At 42.5% G+C, this 23,590-nt stretch overlaps 2 protein-coding genes across 2 annotated transcripts in view; both read left to right on the top strand.

Moving 5' to 3' along the window:
- Positions 1–12,724, top strand: part of LOC121875546 (histone-lysine N-methyltransferase PRDM16-like) — a 161,466-nt gene extending 148,742 nt beyond the window's left edge. The window contains exon 5 of the mRNA XM_042380127.1: positions 7,631–12,724. Within this exon, the coding sequence (XP_042236061.1) occupies positions 8,145–9,686 (1,542 nt within the window). The 5' untranslated portion in view covers positions 7,631–8,144 and the 3' untranslated portion in view covers positions 9,687–12,724. The remainder of the gene's footprint in view (positions 1–7,630) is intronic.
- A 7,815-nt stretch (positions 12,725–20,539) lies between these two features.
- On the top strand, positions 20,540–22,835 carry LOC121875534 (prostatic spermine-binding protein-like). Its single transcript, XM_042380114.1, has 2 exons — positions 20,540–20,567; positions 22,408–22,835. Exons 1-2 carry the CDS (start codon positions 20,540–20,542, stop codon positions 22,833–22,835), a joined length of 456 nt encoding a protein of 151 aa, XP_042236048.1.
- Positions 22,836–23,590: the final 755 nt, after the last annotated feature.

The raw sequence follows: 23,590 nt of genomic DNA, 5'->3' as shown, positions 1-23,590 counted from the left end.
AATGCAAGAGAGACGAGACAAAGGAAGAATAGAAATTAAAAGATAAATTTATGAGAGAGAAAAAAAATGGAATTAAGAGAATATTGTGAGGAATAACAGAAACTGAGAGTAAATTAGCGAGAGTCATTTGTGATTCTCTCTCTCTCTCTCTCTCTCTCTCTCTCTACATTACAACTGGTCACTCAGCACCACAATCAGTCATTCAGCATTAGACTGGGTCACTCGGCATTAGACCGGGTCACTCAGCACCACAACCAGTCACTCAACATTACAACCAGTCACTCCCATTCTTTTTAGTACACAGTCTTTAACTCCCTTGACCATTGACCCGGCAGAGAGAATTTGAGTGGTTACCAGTCATCCAGTTCCTAAGGTGACAGACAGTGACAGGAGCGAGGCACGACTGGTAAGGGTGGTGAGGGGGTCGTTTACATTGAGAGAGAGAGAGAGAGAGAGAGAGAGAGAGAGAGAGAGGTGAATAGAAAAATGGATTAGAGTAAAATAAGTGCTTTTTTTTTGTAACTTATTGAGATGAAGAGGATGTGCTGACCATCGCCACTTGAAGAACAACACGTGTCTAAAAAATCTCCCCTGAAGATAGATAGATAAACGGATGGACGGGAGAGAAAGTCAAAAAAACTCCAATAACACATAACATAACCCGACTTCAAGGTTTCTTAATGGCCTGGATTAAATGAGTTATACCCCAGCACCATTAATACAAGTTTAGTTAAGATGATGTAACGTAATGCTGCATACAGAATCACAGCCAGCGTGTTAACTCAAGACATAGGTTTTCTATCTTTTGGCTGAGCGGTGTGATACTAAAATAATTTCTCATTGAATTTTTTTTTTTTTTTAATATTTGACAGTTATTGGGTTAGGTTAGGTTAGATTCACTTTAGTTCATTAAATTAAGCTAGGTTAGGTTAGGTTAGGTTAGGTTAGTTTAGTTTAGGTTAGGTTAGGTTAGGTTAGGTTAGGTTAGATTAGGTTAGGTTAGGTTAGGTTATACTTATTTTAACATAGATTCTTTCACGATCTATCATAACGTTTTCGTGGTTGAGGAAAGACAATCATTCGGACCAACGAGCGTGTAAAAACTAATAATAAACAAGAACAAATACCCAACATTTTTCCTGCTTGATGAAGGCCGCTCCTCACCACGACAAAACGTGGAGTGAATTAATATGGGAGTCTTGATCTCTATGTAGGAAGACTTCACAACAGGTGGTTAAAGAAGGAACTGCTTGTTTGGTGAGCTTTTTTTCCGCTTATGACACAAACAGGAGAAGATAAACACTTACCTTGATAATGTGGTAGAAAAAATAAATAGGGCAAGTTTATCAGGTTGTGAGTAATTATAGATATATTATCCGAGTCTTTACCCAGAATTGATGATTGTTGATCTAGACTTACCATAAACTACCACTGGAAGGGGTGAGGAGGAAGGGGTGAGAAGGAAGGGGTGAGGAGGAAGGGTGAGGAGGTAGGGGTGAGGAGGAAGGGGTGAGAAGGAAGGGGTGAGGAGGAAGGGTGAGGAGGAAGGGAGAGAAGGAAGGGAAAAGAAAGAAGGAGAGAGAAGGAGGGGGAGAGGAGGAAGGGGAGAGGTGGAAGGCTGAGGAAGAAGGGTGAGGAGGAAGGGTGAGGAGGAGAGAGAGGAGGAAGAGGAAAGAAGGAAGGGAAGAGGATGGAGATGAAATGATGATAGGATAATCCAAACTCTTCAAAAACTCCAGATAAAACGATAAAACTTTTAACAAATTGACTAAAAACAAAACAAAAAAACACAGAAAACAAAGTAAAAACGAAATTCCATCTAATATAAGTTTAAAGTAACAATTGAGTCGTGAAAGTGGCCCCAAGCTTTTCCCCAGTTGTGTTGGAGAGAAGATTATGTAACATCCTAAGTTACCGGAAGTCGTGTAGAAAAAGTATATTAAGCTTGTGGAGTGTTCTTAAACTTTCCAAATTAAGCTTGGGAAGTGGGCCTAAACCTTTCCTATAACTAAGCTTGGGAAGTGGGCCTAAACCTTCCCTATAACTAAGCTTGGGAATTGGGCCTAAACCTTCCCTATAACTAAGCTTGGGAATTGGGCCTAAACCTTTCCTAACTAAGCTTGGGAAGTCGACCTGAACCTTCCCTAACTGCGTTGCGAAAACCCCAAACACTGCACACACACACTAGCGCCAGACTGAAGAAAACACGGTGGAGGTTCTGACCGTGATCCTGGACCTTCTGTGACTGAAAGCTTCCAGCCTCTACCACCAGTGTTTTGTGCCCACTTGAGGCGTCGACGATAATCCTGGATTTTTCTCACTCTTGATGGAAAGATGAAGAGCATCACGAGGAGGTGGGAGACTGTCACTAATTCCCCGTCAGGATGATAAAACGATGACAAACCGTAGGTCGTGTTAATAGTGTATATAGGGGGTGAGAAATCTTCCTTCCTTGTCTTAATCGTAACAGAAACATGACAACTACCTCAAGGCAGGAGCCACCGTTCATGACCTTCCTTAACTACAGCAGAAGAACAACAACTTCCGCAATAAGGATGAGAAGCCCAGGTGGGGTGTTGGAGATCATGGACTTCCCCGCTTGCCATGTAGATAACCCTCAGCAGGAGGTGGGGGGGGGGAGGGGAGTGTCGCAGTCCTCTGTTAACTGCGACAGAAAGACCTCCACTACCGTAAGCAGTGTAGGTAGCCTGTAGGAGGCGTGGGAAGTAATGGTCTACCTGTCGTGCTTGTGTGAGGCCATCGTCAACCACCAGCGGGCGTGGGCGCTGTGACTCCCACGGGATATCCTCAATAAGCTACAATTTACATTCCCAGCTTGGGATCACATTCCCAGGGATTATATCGTCATAGCCTCGACGCCCTTGTGCAGTCCGGCACACCCACGCCACCACTACCCTGCGGCAGGCACGTAAATATGCACGTGCACACAGTCACGAGCACGACAAGGGTATGACATCTCAGCCACTCTCCTGCGAGACGAAAGATGTAAAATATTGTAAAAAAAAAAGATAACCTTTGAATCATCCTCCATGAACTCAACATCTTTTATTCTTGACTAAAATCCTTCAACATCATGTGATTCACAACTTTTCAATTAACTTCCGTTCTCCCTTGTCACTCTTACATCAAGGAGGGACGTCGGACATGCACGTTCATCTGTGTCCCTGAAAGTGGAAATTGGCACAACTCAGCACCTCAGCAGGGGAGGCGTGGCCATGCGGGTCCACCTGGTGGTCTCAGGTTATGAGACGACGAAGATTATGAGTCACGTTCGTGATTGTGAGTCACGAAGAAAATACGGTATGGTTTGTTGGCTGCTTCAGGCTCCAGCTGCATATGTTAGTGTATTGTCTTGATGCGCTGTCCTCAGCTTCATGGTGATACAGAAAACTTAGCTCAGACTTAATGATGATAGTGTGTTACAAGTGCAGAACACAGGACACGTCTAAGATTTTGCAGCAAGAGCAGTGAGCCCGAAGAACACCATCACCATCAACACACTCTTCCCTGTCACTCCTCTCCGTCCTCCTATCTTTCCTAAGACTTGTGCAGTCTTCGTTGTCCCCGTATAGTCATCCTTTCTCGTATCTGGTCAAACAGTGTGCGCAGTTTCAGTCATTCCATCTCTCTCCGCGTCCTTCCATAATATTAAAGCGTTTCTCTCTCACCCTTACCCCTTTTACACAATCTTTCCTGCTCCTCTCTCCGCCAGCTAAGACATCCAACAATCCTCGTTGGCCCCAGCAGCCAGCCTTGGTGCCTCCAGTTCGACAAGGCCGTTGTGGTGATAGTGAGGCTTCCGCCGATGATCGAGTCTCTGACAAATGTCTGTGATTTGTTGCTGGCGAAGGACGACTGCAACTCTGGGAAATATGTGAGATCGTCCTGAATTGCACACATAATATAGCTCGAGCTGTCATTACCTCCCGACGAATCATCTTGGTTACAGTTGGAAAAAAGGACGCCATTGAAGTTGGGTTCAAGCCATTGGCTGAGGTGCTCCAAGGGGGGTGTTTACACTAGAGGAAGTAAAAGTGTTCTGGGGATCATTGTTTGTCCCTCTTGCTCCTCCTGCTGGTCCTGCCGCCAGTATGTTTTGTTGTTGCTTCTGTTAGTACTATGCTCCCTTTGCCGTTGTCGCTGGTCCCATTTTTGTCTTTAACATTGCTGTTTATGTACCCGTTACCACTTTTGTTGTTACTGTTTGTGTTGCTGTCTGTGTTGGCCAGTCAAACAGCCAAGGCCAGCATGAGAATGACGCGGCTTGTCTGAGGAGCCCGTAGGTGACTTTTATTTCTACCTGAATCACTGACTACTGACGGAGAGACTCTGGTGCTCCCTCGGGCGTCTCCTGGTGATCATCTGCGTCACGAGCTGCTGTCAGACTCTCTTGCCTCGTCCCTCACAGTCTTCTGATCCTGCGTAAAATTTAAAAAAATGAAGAGCAAACAACTGACTTTCTTCAGGTGGCTAAACATTTGAATGAATTAATATACCATTAAAGTAAAATAAAATAAAGAAACACTCATACACACACACACACACACACACACACACACACACACACACACACACACACACACACACACACACACACACACACACACACACACACACAATGAAAAATTAACTGAAGAAACATTTTTTGTTGTACCCAGACACCCATGATACACCGATGTAAATCATGTGGCTTTTAAAGACCAGTAGCGGTGTCCTCGCTACTCGCTACACGGAACTGGAAGGGTCTTGGTCGCCTTCACTGGTGTTCACTATCCTTCCAGTCTACTGGATAGAAAGACTGAGTCAGACCTCACTTCAATAAGCACAGTCCAATGGAAGTCGCTGTAATAGAGACTGTTTTCTCTCCTTCAAATCAGTGGAATATGAATTGATCTGGAGTGCACTTGTCCTCCAGTGGAAGGAAGATGAGGAATACAGTCCACTTGACGCTGCTGGAGTCTAGTCTAAAACTCACCCAGAACAGAACCAACTTCTTGTAGCTCCAGTCTCTTGAAAAATGTAACTAAGATTGTGTTGATTTTCTTAGTTGAGGAACTGGGTTGAGGTTTTGTTGTTGTTTTTGTGGCTGATGGCTCGAGGGCAGAGCACGTGAGGTGGGAGTGGCTTAAATAAAAAAGTAGATAATGGAGAATCAAAGAAAGACATAGGAAGTCAATTGTAAGAATTCATGGAAGAAAACCTGATAAAAATAGAAAAAAAAAAAACATCCCAAATAGATAAACTCACATTCAGTGGACAGATAAATGCGAAATTCGATATACAGGTACACAGGTATACAGGTACACAGGTACAATAATAATAGAGGTGAGTAAACTTCCTGAAAGAACTGGCCAGGGTCTAGTGGGGGTGGAGGGAGGGGGGGGGAGAAGGGGTAGGAGGGTCCAGGAGGCACACATGAGCAGGTCTCTGGATGTCGTGCTGGAATTTAATGATGATGAGGAACCTGGTAGTAATGGAATACTCTTCCAGGGTGAGACACTGATGTGAATAATAACAATGGAATCAGTCGTATAAACAGTCAGGAAGCCGCAGTAATCAAGGAAATGTATTCTGGAGGATAACACTAGAGCAGTTACTGTGTTGTGAAAGGGACTGGACTGCCATATTACGTTAGAATTTATAGTGAAAGACAAAAACCCGCACAGGTAGATAGCGAAGGTGCAGGAGCAGAAAGATGATGCGTCCGGGAAGTCAACTTGGGAGAGGTGGATAGGTTGAGTGGATGGTGGGTATATGTCTGAGTGGATGGTGGGTATATGTCTGAGTGGATGGTGGGTATATGTCTGAGTGGATGGTGGGTATATGTCTGAGTGGATGGTGGGTATATGTCTGAGTGGATGGTGGGTATATGTCTGAGTGGATGGTGGGTATATGTCTGAGTGGATGGTGGGTATATGTCTGTGGTGGGTATATGTCTGAGTGGATGGTAGGTATATGTCTGAGTGGATGGTGGGTATATGTCTGAGTGGATGGTATATGTCTGAGTGGATGGTAGGTATATGTCTGGAGTGGATGGTGGGTATATGTCTGAGTGGATGGTAGGTATATGTCTGAGTGGATGGTGGGTATATGTCTGAGTGGAGGTGGTGGTGGATGGTGTATATGTGGATGGTGGGTATATGTCTGAGTGGATGGTGGGTATATGTCTGAGTGGATGGTGGGTATATGTCTGAGTGGATGGTGGGTATATCTGGAGTGGATGGTGGGTATATGTCTGAGTGGATGGTAGGTATATGTCTGAGTGGATGGTGGGTATATGTCTGAGTGGATGGGGTATATGTCTGAGTGGATGGTAGGTATATGTCTGAGGGATGGTGGGTATATGTCTGAGTGGGTATATGTCTGAGTGGATGGGGTAGATATATGTCTGAGTGATGGTGAGTATATGTCTGAGTGGATGTGGGTATATGTCTGAGTGGATGGTGGGTATATGTCTGGAGTGGATGGTGGGTATATGTCTGGAGTGGATGGTGGGTATATGTCTGAGTGGATGGTGGGTATATGTCTGAGTGGATGGTGGGTATATGTCTGAGTGGATGGTGGGTATATGTCTGAGTGGATGGAAGGTATATGTCTGAGTGGATGGTAGGTCTATGTCTGAGTGGATGGTAGGTATATGTCTGAATGGATGGTAGGGTATATGTCTGAGTGGATGGTGGGAGGCGTCTCAGAGCATCACTTGAAGGAGCTTGAGAGTCTTACTGGAAGCCTCAACTCACAAGACAGGTGTTGGGGGAAAGACAGACCAGACCAGCACATTGAAAGGGCATGTAGATGAGACTCATGGAAAGGGCAGGAGGGAGACTGGACTGGAAGGGAAAGGGGGAGATTAGCTTGGAAGGGGTGGTGTGGGGTGGAAGGGAAACCAGAACTACAACACTGGCACCAAGAGACAGACGTTTAGGAAAAAAAATAAATAATAATAATTCAAATCTCTTCCACCACTCACATCAACACCACCATCACCACTCAGATCACCATCACCATCATCACCAACAACAACATCATTTACATTACCAACCACCATCGCCACTCAGAATACCCCCCTTCCCCCCTATCATCACCAATCATCACCACCAACCATTATCACCAACCATCACCACCACCTCACACCACTAACATACATATGAAATCTCACTATGATTTACATCGCGGTAATATCATAAATAAAGGTATAATTTCTCCAGTGCATTGTCAAGCGAGTCATCGTCCATCAACTCACAGGAACAAAAAAAAAAAAAAAAAGAAAAGCAGTTGCAGTTGTGCTGGGGGTGGGGGTGCGGTCAGCGTAAAGATCAAGGTAGTGTGAGGCGCGGCACTTTCCCTCAACACACACACACACACACACACACACACACACACACACACACTCACCTTTATGAGTAGCTAGTGTGAGGTGCCAGATACTATGGTTCCCCACTGATAGTTTTCAAACAACAAGTCACTTATAACCTCTCGTAGTGGTGTCCTAACGTGTGTGTGTGTGTGTGTGTGTGTGTGTGTGTGTGTGTGTGTGTGTGGTGGGGAGGTGTGTCGTGCCGCCGGTGTCCTCACTACACACAATAATATAGTGGTTTTCTTCTTACAGGTCAGACGCTTCAGGCAGTCGCTCAGCGTCCTCCCCGCCGACGTGTGTCCCCGCCCCTTCCTCAACGACTCCGGCCTCCCCAGACGTGTGTTTTGGTCCCCTTCACGTCGCATCCTCTCCTCTACGTCACTTCCCCACCTCTACGTCGCTTCCCCACCTCTTCGTGTCACATTGTTACTTTTACGTCGCATCCACACACTATCTACGTAGCATCCCCTGCCCTCAGATGTGCTCCTTGGGCTCCTGTACGTCACATCATCTTGCCGTAACTTTGTCTCGCTGCAACTCTGACGTTCATGTTGGTCCTCGGTGCCGAGTCCCCCCCCACCACCTCCTCAACGTATACATGGTGTCCTCCTCCCACAACGTCCTCGCCCGTTTGACGTCACTTCATCCCTCATCTGACGTAACTTCGTCGTTCTGACGTCACATTCCTGCCCTTTACTGGCTGCACGATTTCATCCTTCTAACATAAAAACAGCCTCACCCTGCGTCATCATCCAGAGCACCCAGTATGTCGTGTCCTCGGCCCGTGGAGCCTTCAGCGCTGCACGTGGCGGCCCGCCCCGTGCCCACCAAGCCTGCACGACTTCTGTGTCCCGACACCACCCTCAGCCGCTTGCGACGTCCGCACAATACCCTCCTCGACTCACCGAAAATGGGAGTCACTTGTCCAGATCTTCGACCCATTGAGAGAGTGACGGACCATACCAACCAGGAGGGACCGACCCCCGCCTCCGACATGCCTTTTGATCTTTCTAAATCCGGCCGAGAGTCGAGTATGGCCTCAGCATCCCGACCGCTCGACCTCTCCGACACCGACCAACCACTTGACCTCAGAGTGGACTTTAAAAAACGGCGGACAATGGAGGATGAAAACATGAACCTTGTGACGAGTCCTGGTCGGAGTTCACCTCGCGAGGCTCCCGGACTCCAGGTGTCCTTGCCTCAAGAGTCCCCGGCCCCTGCTCTCCCTTCCCCGTCATCCTCAGGGCGTTCAGAGTCCCCAACATCCTCGGACCGAATCACAAGACGAGTGGCGGATTGTTCAAGCCTGGCCTACCCGGTACCTCACAGCTTGACCCCCACGGCACCGATGCCGCTCCTATACCCGAGACCCCTCCCACCTTCCTCCCTCCTCTACGCCTCCGTCAGCAAGGAGATGCAGTTTTCACATCTGGGGACACGTCCGGGGCTAACACCTCCCCACTACTCCCTCATACCTTTCCCTGGTCGTACCTACCCGTATCCCCTGGTGAGGGGCTACCCGTCCCTCACAGGCCCTCACAGGCACCCGGCGCTGTATGAGGCCCTCAGTGAACGCCGTCCTGCTGAGAGTTCTATCGCGGTAGGTGGTCTGGGACATCACTCTAAGCCTAGAGAACGATACTCGTGCAAGTTCTGCGGCAAAGTGTTCCCGCGATCAGCAAACTTGACGAGACACCTGCGGACTCACACAGGTGAGCAGCCCTACAAGTGTAAGTTCTGTGAGCGGTCGTTCAGCATCTCGTCCAACCTGCAGCGTCACGTGCGGAACATTCACAACAAGGAGAAGCCTTACAAGTGTCGCTTGTGTGAGCGAGCCTTCGGCCAGCAGACCAACCTCGACCGACACATGAAGAAACACGAGTCAGACGGACCCACTATCCTGGACGGCGGACACCGACGGCTATTACTTCCTAAACCTTCCCATGAGAGCTGGAGAGGGCCGGCACCGCCACCTCTGACACCCATTTCCTCACACTCAGCCCTCAGCCACTCCCTTAGTGCCTCCCTCTCTGCCTCTCTCTCCGCCTCCTTCACTCACTCCACCTTATCTCCTCCCACTGACATTCGTACGTATTCACCAATCCAATCACCTCCTCCAGAAGTCCAAGACGAAGAGGAAGAAGACATTGATGTTGAGAATGAAGACGAGGAAGAGGAAGAAGAAGAGGAAGGAGATGGGTGTGGTGAAGATAGACAAGTCTCGTGCGAAGTGACCATCACGCCTGCCTCCATCAACACCGAAACTGCAGCCTCTACCGCCGCGGGGGACAACATGGTGGAGGTGTGAGGGCCGCGAGAACCTCACGTGTTGCTGAAAAGATGGTGCAAGTGTTGGGCATCTTGTGAGAGCCACCGTATACCGGCAACAGAGTACAAGTGTAGCCAGATCCTCAGTACAGATATATAAGGATCCTACAAATACCACAACCAATGTCAACACAGCCCTGGTCTGTGTACTGGCAGCTGTACAAGTCACCTCCTCATATTAGTTCCTCAGTGAAAATTACAAATGTTTGAGGTTCCTGCAAATTCTACCTGTAAACATGGTACAAGTGAAAGACAAAACCTGTTAACTCTTTAATATTAACAAGTAGCTACAGGTGTCATGAATACCAGGCGGTCTCTCGTCTTCACAAGCTACAAGTAAGTAAGAGGAAGTGTTCAACAGACCCACGTGTCAAGAATCCTACCGAATCCTCCCAAGTTATGATGGAACAAGTGTGCTGTAGGTTTTGTAAATCCTGATCGTTAACAAAAAAAAAGAATCCTCAAGGTGTTAGAAGTTCTTATATACAATTGTGAAGGTATTTTGCAAGTGCCTCGTGCTTGGCCGGAGTGTCATGTGGGTGTGGACGAACGCTTCTATTTTTGTCAAGTGTGTAAGACTGTGAAGCAAGAATAGTTATTTGTTACAATAAAACGTCACAGCGAGTGTTGCTGCTGACGCGGTGACAAGCATTATGCTTCTGTCGAACTGACGCAAATTGTTACAAAAACCAAACAAAACAAGAAAACTGTTCAATTTATCGTTCATCTTCCTATTGTGTGCTGTTGTAAAGATACATAATACGACATGTAGTTAGAAACAATGTGTTGTCTCAAATGTATCTTGTGTACTTATGTATTACTGACTGAATATAAAGTTTAATAAAGAGAAGGAAAAAAAACGTTAAAATCACGAGAAAAAAAAATAACAATCTGAAAATATATTTTTAACTTCTATTGACTGGTGATAAAATATACTGGATGAAAATAAGTGAAAATGCAATAAGGGAAAAAATAACTGACCTGACCTGTTGCAAATTCCCTGACGAAGCAAAGGTGAAAAAGCTCTGAATTCCCTGATAAATCAAGTGCATAAAAAAAAAAGTCGATTATCTGGGAAACACCACGAAATATTGCGAGAGTGTTGAGGTGATGAGAAATATGAGGTGTTAAGGTGTGTCTGTGTGTTTCTCATCATATTGAACCCGAAATAGAACCGAGATAAATAATTAATAAAGGAAGGTGAACAATTAATGAAGATGTTTCTTGAAATTATAATATAGTTTCGTTCATTAATGTGGCGAACTACAATGAAAATGAAAAGTGACGAAATATAATGAAAATAAAAAATAGCGAAAGTTAACGAAATAGAAAAATTACGAAATTAAACGAAAAAAACGAAAAGAAAAGAAATAAAGTGAAAAACATCATATATCTTAAATGAGAATTATTATGGTGATAACATTACGTGAAAAGGAAATTATTGTAAGCTATTGTAAACTGACGGTAAATATGTATTGTAAACCACACATAAATGTAAAAAAAGGGTGTAAACTCATTCGATTATTATAGAAAGATGTTGTATAATTGACCAAATGTTAAATTAATAATGTTAGTTTGCATGTTTGTAATTTTTTGATATAATTGGCGAATGTTTAGTATAATTTGGCGATGATCGTGAGTATAATTCGCGGAAGTGTTGAGGATATTGTATATACGAGTAAATAAATAAATTACCTGTTGATTAGATTTTTTGCTAAGGTGAAAAAAGCCGCAAGTCTGACGATAGTTCGTTCCTGTGCGGATATTTGGCGGGTAGCGGGTATCTATGTCAACTGCCGATACGTGAAGGTTTGCGGGTATAATAGTTAACTCGCTCATGTACAGTTCGCGGGTATTATAATCTGTGGATAATCCCAAACACATCCGCAACTCACTTCTTGAGGATTATTATCGGGTAAAGACGTAATCCGCGGATATGTGGGTAATTTGTGGATGTAACTACTCGCTGGTATAGATGTACTCAGCGGATATGGGAATTATTTACAGGTATTTTGCGGATATGTTAATAATTCGCGGGCATACAAGTCAACCCGCGGATACGTGAATATATAATCCGGGGGTGTGGCTGAGTGGGTGACCCTCACAAGTGCCGGCGACCGTGAGAGAATAATGAGGCCAATCCTGTAATTACTGGGCTCTTGTGCTCTGTGCTCACGTGCTCTGTGCTCACGTGCTCTGTGTTTCGTGCACATGTACTCTAAGGTCACGAAGTAGTGTGAACACGTGCTCAGAGCTTCGTGTTTATGTGGCTCACGTGCTCAGAGTTTCGTGTTTATGTGGCTCACGTGCTCAGAGTTTCGTGTTTATGTGGCTCACGTGCTCAGAGTTTCGTGTTTATGTGGCTCACGTGCTCAGAGCTTCGTGTTTATGTGGCTAACGTGCACAGGTGTTCCGTGTTCAGTAACTACCTTGCAATAAGAGGCTAATTACAGGTGGGAGAGATGTCTGAACAGCATGCTGGACAGGTGTAGACGAGGCATGTGTTTATGAATGACTTTAAAGCTTAAACTTGAAAATCCATCCTGGAATCTAAACCTCCATCTTGAAGCTTAATCTTGAATCATAGTCTTGAAGATCAGTTTTAAAGCACAGTCCTGCACCTCACTCCTGAAGTTCGATAGGAGACGCTTACACTGTTGCGACCTGACAGAGAGCTAGGAGGGAGGGAAGGGCTGCCTCCTTCACCTACACCGTCAGGGCTGCTGCTCACGGCTTCTCCCTCACCGTGAAAGTACAAGAAACTCCGATATATATAAATATATTTGTATTCTATCTCTCAAATCATGATCATCAGTAATACATATTTCCTTGACCTGTATAGCGTTAAACAAGAAGAAAGAACTTTTATTATGTATATTTATAAATATTCAAAAAAAAATATGTGCATTTGATAATATATATAGATTTATATTTTCTATCTGTCAACGTTAATTATGTGTTTTCCATGGACAGTATACGATTAGAACTGTAAAAATAATCCCCACTCTTACTCCTTCTCTCTCTATATATATACATCAAAATGACAGAATCAATTGTATTTCCCTGTTGGCCCGTTACTTCAGACCTTCAACACCTCTGAATCAGTCATGTGGACGACTCACGTATTCGAATGCAATTTTGTGGAGTCGAAGCTTGTGGCTAGAGGATGTGACTCCACAAAATGGTAGTGGTGAGTGGACGTGTCTCTCCTTGACAACAACAAGTAGGACGCGACGGACGATGATTCAGAAGTGGCAAGACAATCTCTCTAAAAATATTTATTATCTGTGTGTAATTATTAATGGTTGATCCCGTGGGAGTTGGTGACTTTCATCGACTCATCTGATTTTCTCTTTTGGGGGTATTTTATGGATAATCCTGACGATGAATTAGGGTAACTTTTATCCTAATACAATATGACGTCTTAGATAAACTTAAACCTTCCTTGTTGTTTTAATCACATTCAATACCGGACGAAAAAATAAAAAATAAACCATGATAGCGATAAGAAAATACAATACCACTACATACAACAACGAAAAAGGAAATGGCGTAGTTAGTTAATTCTATAACTACGGTTTAAAGGGGCGTTATTGTCACTAGAAGACGCGTAGCTGACTGACTATACCGCTTGGGGAGAGGAGGGGGGAGGGGGGGAGGGAGGGAAGATATCATGGTAATTCCTGTTGTTTTTACTGTTTTTATTCTTTCTCTTTTATTGGTAGTTTAAGGCATGTCAGTAATTTTTTTCTTTAACATGTCAAGTGGATTCGTTTTATCATATCAATAAGGTAATTTTATCATGTCACTTGAGCTGCTATCATGTTAATTAAGCTCATGTCATGTCAGTTAAGCTCCTATCATGTCAATTGAGCTCATATCATGTTAATTAAGCTCATATCATGTTAATTGAGGTCATTTTATCATGTCAATTAAGGTCATTCTATCATTTCAATTGAGATCCTTTTGTCATGTCAATTGAGGTCATTTTTATCACGTCAATTGAGCTGCTATCAAGTTAATTGAGCTTTTATCATGTCAGTTGAGCTCCTATCATGTCAGTTGAGCTCCTATCATGTCAATTGAGGTCATTATATGATATCACTTAAGGTCATTTTACCCTGTTAAGTGAGCTCCTTTCATGTCACTTTAGCTGCTATCATGTCAATTGAGCTTCGTTATGTCAACAAACCCCCTTTTTACCATCAATAAGTCTCATTATCCTTTATTTCTTGTAGGATTATGAGTCTTACACCATCCTTGACTATGGCTTTACCTTAGTTCACCCTCCTTCACCTCTTATAACACACGGGCCATCTCAGATCTCACTCTGTAAAAAAAATATATATATAAATTCTGTTTTTGTTACAAAATATTTATATATATATAAAGAATCTGTAGATATGTAATTATGAAAGTTAGAATGATTAAAATGGCAAAGTACTAATGTGTTTTATTTACTTTTTGGACTGAAGTCGAAGGAATGTCTAGGGAACTGTGCGGGATGAGATGAAATGTGATTAAGAGACTTTCTCGATGTGATGAAACAGTTCTTTTATTTTGTTAGTTAATTCTCTCCATATCTATGTTTGTCATTCATATTTCTTAGTATTTCTATGTATTTAATTTGTTTACTTCTGTGTAATGCTAAGACTTACATCTATAAATATTAACCAACGCTCATAAATTGTATGTTTACTTAGTAGATATTTAGCCTACAAACTCTGAAACGATTGACTGACCTACAACTTTCCAATACCATCCTACACAGTTCTATCTATTTACATGTAAGTACTTGACAGACTTTACCGGTATTTACATTCTTATATTTATTGCCTAAACTGTATCCGTACTTTACAATGGGATCATCTAACACAGTTCCTACTTTGTTTATATTTACCCCCACGAACTTGCTAACTGCCTTTCTTACTAAGTAACTTGGGGCATTAGACTAAACAAACTCTATTAATTAAATGTATTGGTATAGTGATTTTATTAACAGGTAATCATAACATCACCTGGAGATGATCATCCACCCCAAAAAATGGAAACTTATTTGTGGGTAAAAATATGCAAATAACTTCTTCTTTTTTTCTTGTCACACTGTTTTGCTGTTTTTGTTTGAGTAATTGTGTTTGTCTGTGTCATTGTTGGCTTGAGTGTGTGTGTATGTGTCATTGTTGGCTTGAGTGTGTGTGTCTGTGTCTTTGTTGGCTTGAGTGTGTGTGTCTGTGTCTTTGTTGGCTTGAGTGTGTGTGTCTGTGTCATTGTGAGTTTTTATGCCAGTGTCTCCTTTAAGTGTGTCTCTGTAAGTGTAATTCCATTTAAGTGTCTGTGTAAGTGTAACTCTCCTTAAGTGTCCGTCTAAGTGTGGTCTCATGAAAGTGTGTCCTTAAGTGTGTCTGTGTAAGTGTACCTTTGCCTAAGTGCACCACTATAAAAGTGCTTATATAAGTATGACTTTATGTAAGTGTACTTGCTTGAGCATTTAAGTGTGTCGCCATGTAAGTGTGTATAAGTGTGTATTTATATAAGTGTATGTATCAAGCAGGTGTTTGTCTCTATAAGCACGTATCTATGTAAGTATGTTTCTATGTAAGTGTGTGTCTTTGTAAGTGATTCTGTATAAGTGTCTGCCTGTGTAGTGTGTATCTATGTAAGTGTCTACCCGTGTACGTGTATCTATGTAAGTGTCTACCCGTGTACGTGTATCTATGTAAGTGTCTACCCGTGTACGTGTATCTATGTAAGTGTCTACCCGTGTACGTGTATCTATGTAAGTGTCTACCCATGTACGTGTATCTATGTAAGTGGCTACCTGTGTACGTGTATCAATGTAAGTGGCTACCTGTGTACGTGTATCTATGTAAGTGTCTACCCGTGTACGTGTATCTATGTAAGTGTTTACCCGTGTACGTGTATCTATGTAAGTGTCTACCCGTGTACGCTTATCTGTGTAAGTGTCTACCCGTGTACGTGTATGTATTCAGACATAGGGTTAATCTCAACTAAATTCACTTGAGCTGAGGAAAGACTCATCAACCTAACGCTAACTTCTCATAGTCAGTAGAATACACATCTCGTATATAAACACACATATAAACACATATAAACACATATAAACACGTGTATCTTGAGATGAGTTTGTCCTTGTAGTTTCTTATCTTCAACAGGTAAAAAAATTAATAACAAATCACTATGTTATTTTAACCCCTGAAGCAGTATGTAAGGTGACAAATCTTCACCCTCCTCTTAGAAAACACAACACAATGACTCAGTGTTTCTTGAATTCTTATAAATATATGGTATTATTCTTCACCTCGACAGGGAAGCTGTGAACGAAACGATAATAGGAAGAACAGAAGCGAGAATTAAGAGCAAGATAATGTAATTAGTTTCAAAAATGAAGGTTAATGGCAATGAGATGTTGCGTAAAGTTGTAAAATTATAAAAAAAAATTAAATACTCAAAATACATTAAAATTATACATAAAAGTAATAATTAAGTTATTTTAAGACATCAGGTGATATTACCAAACCACTGAAACTTAATACACAATAAAATAAATAACTAGGAATATTATACAGCCATAAAATAAACAGACCATTAACAACTTTTATCATGGCAAATAAAATCAATGTTTTAATGAAGGTAAAACGAAAAAAATATTACCATACGGATTTACATATAGAAGTAGCCACGCGTTAACGATGGTTAGTAATTGTCCAGTTCACCTGTTGTGTTTACTAGTTCAGTCAGACACGAGGCGGTGAATCTTACGAGGGCATATGGTCAGTACTCTATAACCAAGTGATCGGGGAGGAGGTGGTGTGAGGGTAAGAGACAGAGTTACAATCAGATATTCATTCCTGTAGGAGTTTGACCAGTGGCTCCTGTCCCTCTCCGTCAGTAGCTGCCCCACACCTCCGTCAGTAGCTGCCTCACACCTCCGTCAGTAGTTGCCTCACACCTCCGTCAGTAGTTGCCTCACACCTCCGTCAGTAGCTGCCTCACACCTCCGTCAGTAGCTGCCTCACACCTCCGTCAGTAGCTGCCTCACACCTCCAGTAGCAGTAGTCAGTAGCTGCTCACCTCCGTCAGTAGTGGTTGCCTCCACACCTCCATCAGTAGCTGCCTCACACCTCTGTCAGTAGTTGCCTCCTCCATCAGTAGCTGCCTCACACCTCCGTCGTGTGCCTCACTCCGGTCAGTTGCCTCACTCACACAGTGTCAGTAGCACACCCTCCGTCCAGTAGCTGCCTCACACCTCCGTCAGTAGCTGCCTCACACCTCCGTCAGTAGTTGCCTCACACCTCCGTCAGTAGCTGCCTCACACCTCCAGCGAGTATACAAACAAAAACCTACAAACAAACACCGGATTTACAATAACACCCAATGGTAAGGACTTCCATGTTGTTGTTTTGATCAGCTGATGTTTTTTTTTTGTTTTTTGTGATTGTTTTCTGAATTTGTTGGGCGTGTAGGAGTTAATTATGGTATCATGTTTTTGTTTTTCGTGAAGGGAATTTTATATGTCGTAATTGTTAGGTTAGGTTAGGTTTGGTTAGATTAGGTTAGGTTAGAGGTTGGGTTAGAGGTTAGGTTAGAGGTTGCGTTAGGTTAGAGGTTGGGTTAGAGGTTAGGTTAGGTTAGAGGTTGGGTTAGAGGTTAGGTTGACTGTGGTGAGCTGTTGAGTGGAGGGTGTGTGTGTGTGTGTGTGTGTGTGGGTGTGTCACGGGCGGAGTTCTTCAGTAGTTTGATGGAGTAGAGAGCCAAGTTATCCATTGTTTCTTCACTGAGTTGGTGTAACTATTTCATATCTAGATCGACCACTTCAGAACTCGCAACCCGATGTTATGTATACAGTTCATCAATGTTATTTTGTTCAGTTTCAGTAAAAGGTTCAATTAAACTTAGATCAATATGATAGTTATACTGTAAACGAACAAAGGGGAAAATAATGTAAATGTTTGTAAATAATGTGAAAATGTGAATAGGAAAGTTGTGTAAATGAAGGTGGAATCAACTTGGCTATCAGGGTAATTTATAGCAATCAACTTCACCCAGACTAAATTTACCTTATTAAATAAAAAAAGTATAACGTCATTAAGTTCGTGGAAGTTAGGTTAAGTTAAGTTAGGTTAGGTTAGGTAAGGTTAGGATAGAGGGACTTGGAAGGAAAATTTACACACAGGTTTTTCTTACAATTCCTTCTCCTAAAGTTATTATTTCTGTCTTCCTGTCTCTCCCTTATATTCCTCTCCAGTTATATGTGAGGATAAGAGGTGAATCATGAGACACGGAAAAAAAAACTCAAGAAAGAAAGAAAAATTACAAGACAATGATGCATGAAGTATGTAGGAAAAAGGAAAGGCCAGAAATAACAAACAAACACACACACACACACACACACACACACACACACACACACACACATACACACATACATACACACATACATACACTTCCTCGTGACCTTAATTTACATATTCACTACATAAAAGGAATGCTTGACCTTCAATAGCCCACAAAAGCCTTCTGGTATTACAATATATATATGCTACGTCACCAGATTCACACTATACGAGGTTGATTCACACTATACGAGGTTGATTCACATTATACGGGGTTGATTCACACTATACGAGGTTGATTCACACTATACGAGGTTGATTCACACTATACGGGGTTGATTCACACTATACGAGGTTGATTCACACTATACGAGGTTGATTCACACTATACGAGGTTAATTCACACTATACGAGGTTGATTCACACTATACGAGGTTAATTCACACTATACGAACCAATAATCACGTTTAGTATGAGTCTGAATCACACTATTTCCCCTTAAGCGTGACCATCTCCCCCTCAAGTGCACACCTAACACTCGAACCATCACCCACATCGTCATAAATCACTCTTTCTTAATCCCTCGCCATAGTGTCATTTGTGCATATCATCCATTCCGTTATTTTGTGATTTATTTGACCTTTAACATTCTTCTTGCGTGTCTGTGTGTCTTGTTAGGTGGATTCTCTTGGTAGTTTTGGGTGTTGTAAAGGTTTGTTTGATCGTTACTGCTCATTGGTCGATTACTACTCTGATGTAGTTGAGGTTGATATGGTATGGTAACAGTAGTAATGACGTGGTAACAGTAGTAACGACGTGGTAACAGTTACAAGTCATGGTAACAGCTACACATTACTTCCAAAGCCTTCAATTAATAGCATTTTTTGAGGATAACGATCTTGTATGTAAATGGTGAGAACAGAGGAAAAAGAAAAGTGGGCGAGAAAGAGAAGGAAGGAAGGAAGGAAGGAAGGAAAGAAGGAAGGAAGGAAGTGAGAGAAAGAGTGATAGTTAAAAGAGAGAGAAAGAAGAACGAGAGAATGTGAATAAAAGAAAGGAGAGGAAGTAAAGAAAAAATAAGAGAGAGAGAGAGAGAGAGAGAGAGAGAGAGAGAGGGAGAGAGAGACTAACATAAAAATACCGCAATAAATCCTACTCCTTCCTTCGCCTTACCCGAGTCACGCAGGTAGGAGTCAGCGGGTCTCCTTCGGTAGTGCCACGCCCCTCCGGCACTCTGCAAGGGCGTGAGCTTCCTCCTACCTGGGACGCCCTTCAGAACGTGCATGACCAGCTTGTCAACGTCATGCAGTAATTATGATGTGCTTGTCACAGTTCAGGGAGATTGATGATAACTTCAAGAGTGTCGCCTTGAGAGGTGTGTGTGTGTGTGTGTGTGTGTGTGTGTGTGTGTGTGTGTGTAGCTTGAGTACACGTCAGTCATCATACATCACTGCGAGGATACCTGTAAGCGAGATACACCTGTAGAATGGACACACCTGTAGAATGGACACACCTGGAGAATGGACACACCTGTAGAATGAACTTAACCTAACATTAACCTAATCTTACCTGTAAATCCCAGATCTCAGGCACTTCTTTCTGGTACAAATTTTCCCAACACATTTCACAATAACCTCGTGAACAATTAATAGTACAGCAAACCGTTCATTTTTACCTTCCTTCTTTAATAGCAGTTTCTTCTATAGGATATGAAACAATTCTTGGGACAAATTATATAATGGGCTTTTGATATACAGTAAATAACCTCGTAAGTTAATTTCCCAGTGCATTTTGCTGAGCAGTAATGAGTAAGGCACAGTTTTGGTACAGTTACAATACATTCACGGTACATTTACGATAAAGTTACGATGCAGTTGCGTTATGACGACGGTACAGTACACGATACATTACGTTCAAGACTACAGCGCTTCGTCTCACTGCCAAAAAAAAACAAATATTTCACGAACAAGAAAAATACTGAAGAATAATACGAAAAACGAAGATATTTTTGTGTCCATTCTTGGCGAAAAATGTAGTAAGGATAAATGAATAAATAACGAAGAAGAAGAAGAAGAAGAAGAAGAAGAAGAAGAAGAAGAAACTTATAAAAAAATACCCAAAGAAAATAGGAAAAATACGATGACTTTAAAAGCAATTCAATTCCCCCCAGTTACATTATACACACATTTGAAAATACTGCTTCAAGTTAATGTATGCACTTACGACATACTTAAAGACACACTTGGAAATCTCTGATCACTTGAAGTCATACTTAAGTGTATTCCTTGCCCTAGTATCAACAGTGTGTAGGAGTGACGCTCATTCGCACTCAAGACACACTTTGCACTTATTACGATTGGCCACTCAGACTCTTGGGAACCTCGTGGGGGCGGGGAGGGAGGGAGGGGATGAGGGGAAGCACTTAAGTGTATTCAATCAGGAGTGTAAACAGAGTGTGGTGTGTGAGAGTGAATAAGACATGAGTACTCCCATTGACTTGAAGGAGTGTAAGTGTGTTGGTGGGATGAGTGTGGGTTTTCATTTCATCTCTCTCTCTCTCTCTCTCTCTCTCTCTCTCTCTCTCTCTCTCTCTCTCTCTCTCTAAATCACCCACAGCTAGACAACAAAACCTAATATGTGAAAAGACAGATAGAAAGAACAACAGACAGACACAGACAGACAGACACAGACAGACAGACAGACAGACACCCAAACAGACATAATGACAGACAAACAAGCAGAAATAAAGACAAGCAGACCGATCAAAACGCCAAACCAATCAGACATATCGACAAAGAGAGAGCAATCAGCTACAGTACTTGCACCTCCTTGACCACAAACTGTACCTGTAGTGTAATTTATTGAGCCATAATGATACCTAAACATTACCATTATATCAGGTAGTTACAATAGCAACATGTAGCAGGTACAGAGGTGTGCGTGTGTGGTGATATTAATTGGCCTTTTCTATACAGGTAGTGATGGTAAGTATTGGTGAACAAACTCTTTATAAGGGGGATTTTTAACCTTTGTGTGTGTGTGTGTGTGTGTGTCTGTGTCTGTCTGTGTGTGTGTGTCTGTCTGTCTGTCTGTGTCTGTCTGTCTGTCTGTCTGTGTCTGTGTCTGTCTGTGTGTGTCTGTCTGTCTGTCTGTCTGTGTCTGTCTGTGTGTGTCTGTCTGTCTGTCTGTCTGTGTCTGTCTGTGTGTGTCTGTCTGTCTGTCTGTCTGTCTGTTTATAGTGTTTTTTTTCTGGACTAATATGAGGTAAAGGGAATGAAAAACAGACATACATACATACACTCACACGCCTACACACACACACATACATACACTCACACGCCTACACACACACACACACACACACACACACATACACATTCTCCCATCATTTTTTGTCACTCATTGATTCTTTAACAGCTATAAGTAAATCTTCACTACTCTCCAACATCCTTCCCACAACAAGACCCTTTAAAACATGACCAGTACCTCCACCACCTCATAACACTGGCCACCATGCTATCCACTCATGCTATTCCTGGATATCCACCATTCTCACATTTTCAATATCATCATTACATCTTCTTCTTGGTCATTCACTCTCTCTCCTATCACCAAACTTTTGTCATTATTCACCATACATTATAACTAACATCATCTATGAAAATATTAAATAGTTATAGCTATATTAAACTCTTTCCGTCCTAATTATTCGGTAAACTAATTCACTTTCTCCCAAATAATACTTTCCCACTTGTTTTACTCCCTTTATAAAAATCACTATTAACCATTAAACAATTTTCTCCATTTACCTCCATACAATACTTTCCAACATCACCCTTTATTTTTTTTGTATTTACGGAATCATATGATATTTATTGATCCATAAATACTAGGAACACTTCTTCCCTTTCTCTTTTCCCGTAGAAATTTGAGATTTATGTTCCGTAAGAGACACACCTACATTACGTTTCTCCTATTACATACATACATATATCTTCTCTCTTGTCTCCCCCAGGGTTCTTCCTCAGCACTAACAACACAAGAGCAACGCCAGTGGAGGCAATCGTTCGTCCGGTTAAATCCTAGAGTACTATGCCAGTCTCCCCCTGTGAGTACAATGATTCATGTTCTTGAGTACCTTATGCCTTTGATTACAATGGCATTATCCCCCTAAGTACGATGGTATTGTACTCAGGGGGTTAAGTCCTCGTACTCAAGGGGTTAAGGGTTTTTTTTTTTAATAGTTGGTTAAAGGGGTTTTATAGTTAAGGGGGTTTGAAGGCAAGATAAGGGGTTTGATAATTAAGATAATGGAACGAAAGCTTATATGGGAGTATCTGTTTTAAGGGGACGATGATAATGACGATGACAATAACGATAATGACGACGACAATGACGATAATGACGACAATGACGATAATGACGACGACAATGACGATAATGACGACGACAATAACGATAATGACGACGACAATAACGATAATGACGACGACAATGACAATAATGACGATGACAATGACGATAATGACGATGACAATGACGATAATGACGACGACAATGACGATAATGACGACGACAATGACAATAATGACGACGACAATGACGATAATGACGACGATAATGACGACGACAATAACGATAATGACGACGACAATGACGATAATGACGACGACAATGACGATAATGACGACGACAATGACGATAATGACGACGACAATAACGATAATGACGACAACAACTACAACAACGAAAACAGCAACAGTGACGACAAATAAAATAAATAACACGACAATAACAACGCCGCCAGCACCTTCGACAACTAACCCAACCCAGACGACAGCGCCTAAAGCTACGGGAAACAGCACTGCCTCTTGAATACCTTTAGTCCTCTTTCGTCTCAGTGACCCTATCATGTTCTTAACCTCCCTTATAAATAAATTAAAACACATTATCGACCTTATAAGAGGGTAGAAGAAGGATCACAATAGAATAAACGAGTAACTAATTTCATACTCTTTTTTGTGGGCCCATTGCGTGTGTTTTTTTACCCACCCCCCCTCCCCTTATATAAAGCCTGGGTGGATTATAGACCTTCTGGAGGGGTACAAGAAGGGTTAGAATACGTTAAAAGGTCATTGGAATATAGGGTGGGGTAGGGTAGGGTGAGGGGGAGGGAGAGGAATCAGGTGTTTAAAAAGCGACAGTATTTACCTTTGTGAATCAAAACAAATCACACGTCAGGTTATGAGTTCTGGGGAGGGTTGGTGGGGAGGTACTGATGGTTGTTTGACTCTGTGGGCGGCGCTGGGTAAATCATAAGAGGATGTGGCGGTTTTCCGTGGGCGTGTTAGGTGGTCTGGAAGTAACTGTAGTGAGGTTAGATTATGATGAGGTGGTGGAGCAGTAAGGGGTGGTGGTAGTGGTAGAGGGCGCCCCCCACACCACCACCACTACCACCACTATCACAGGACCACACCCACACACACTTTCTCACTCACGACGCCTCAAGGTCCTCCTCCTCCTCCTCCTC

The sequence above is a fragment of the Homarus americanus genome, unplaced genomic scaffold, assembly GCF_018991925.1.
Source record: "Homarus americanus isolate GMGI-L3 unplaced genomic scaffold, GMGI_Hamer_2.0 scaffold39158, whole genome shotgun sequence".
In the NCBI taxonomy this organism is placed as follows: domain Eukaryota; kingdom Metazoa; phylum Arthropoda; class Malacostraca; order Decapoda; family Nephropidae; genus Homarus; species Homarus americanus.
Note: the sequence above shows the minus strand (reverse complement) of the source record. Positions and strands in the feature narration are given on the sequence as shown.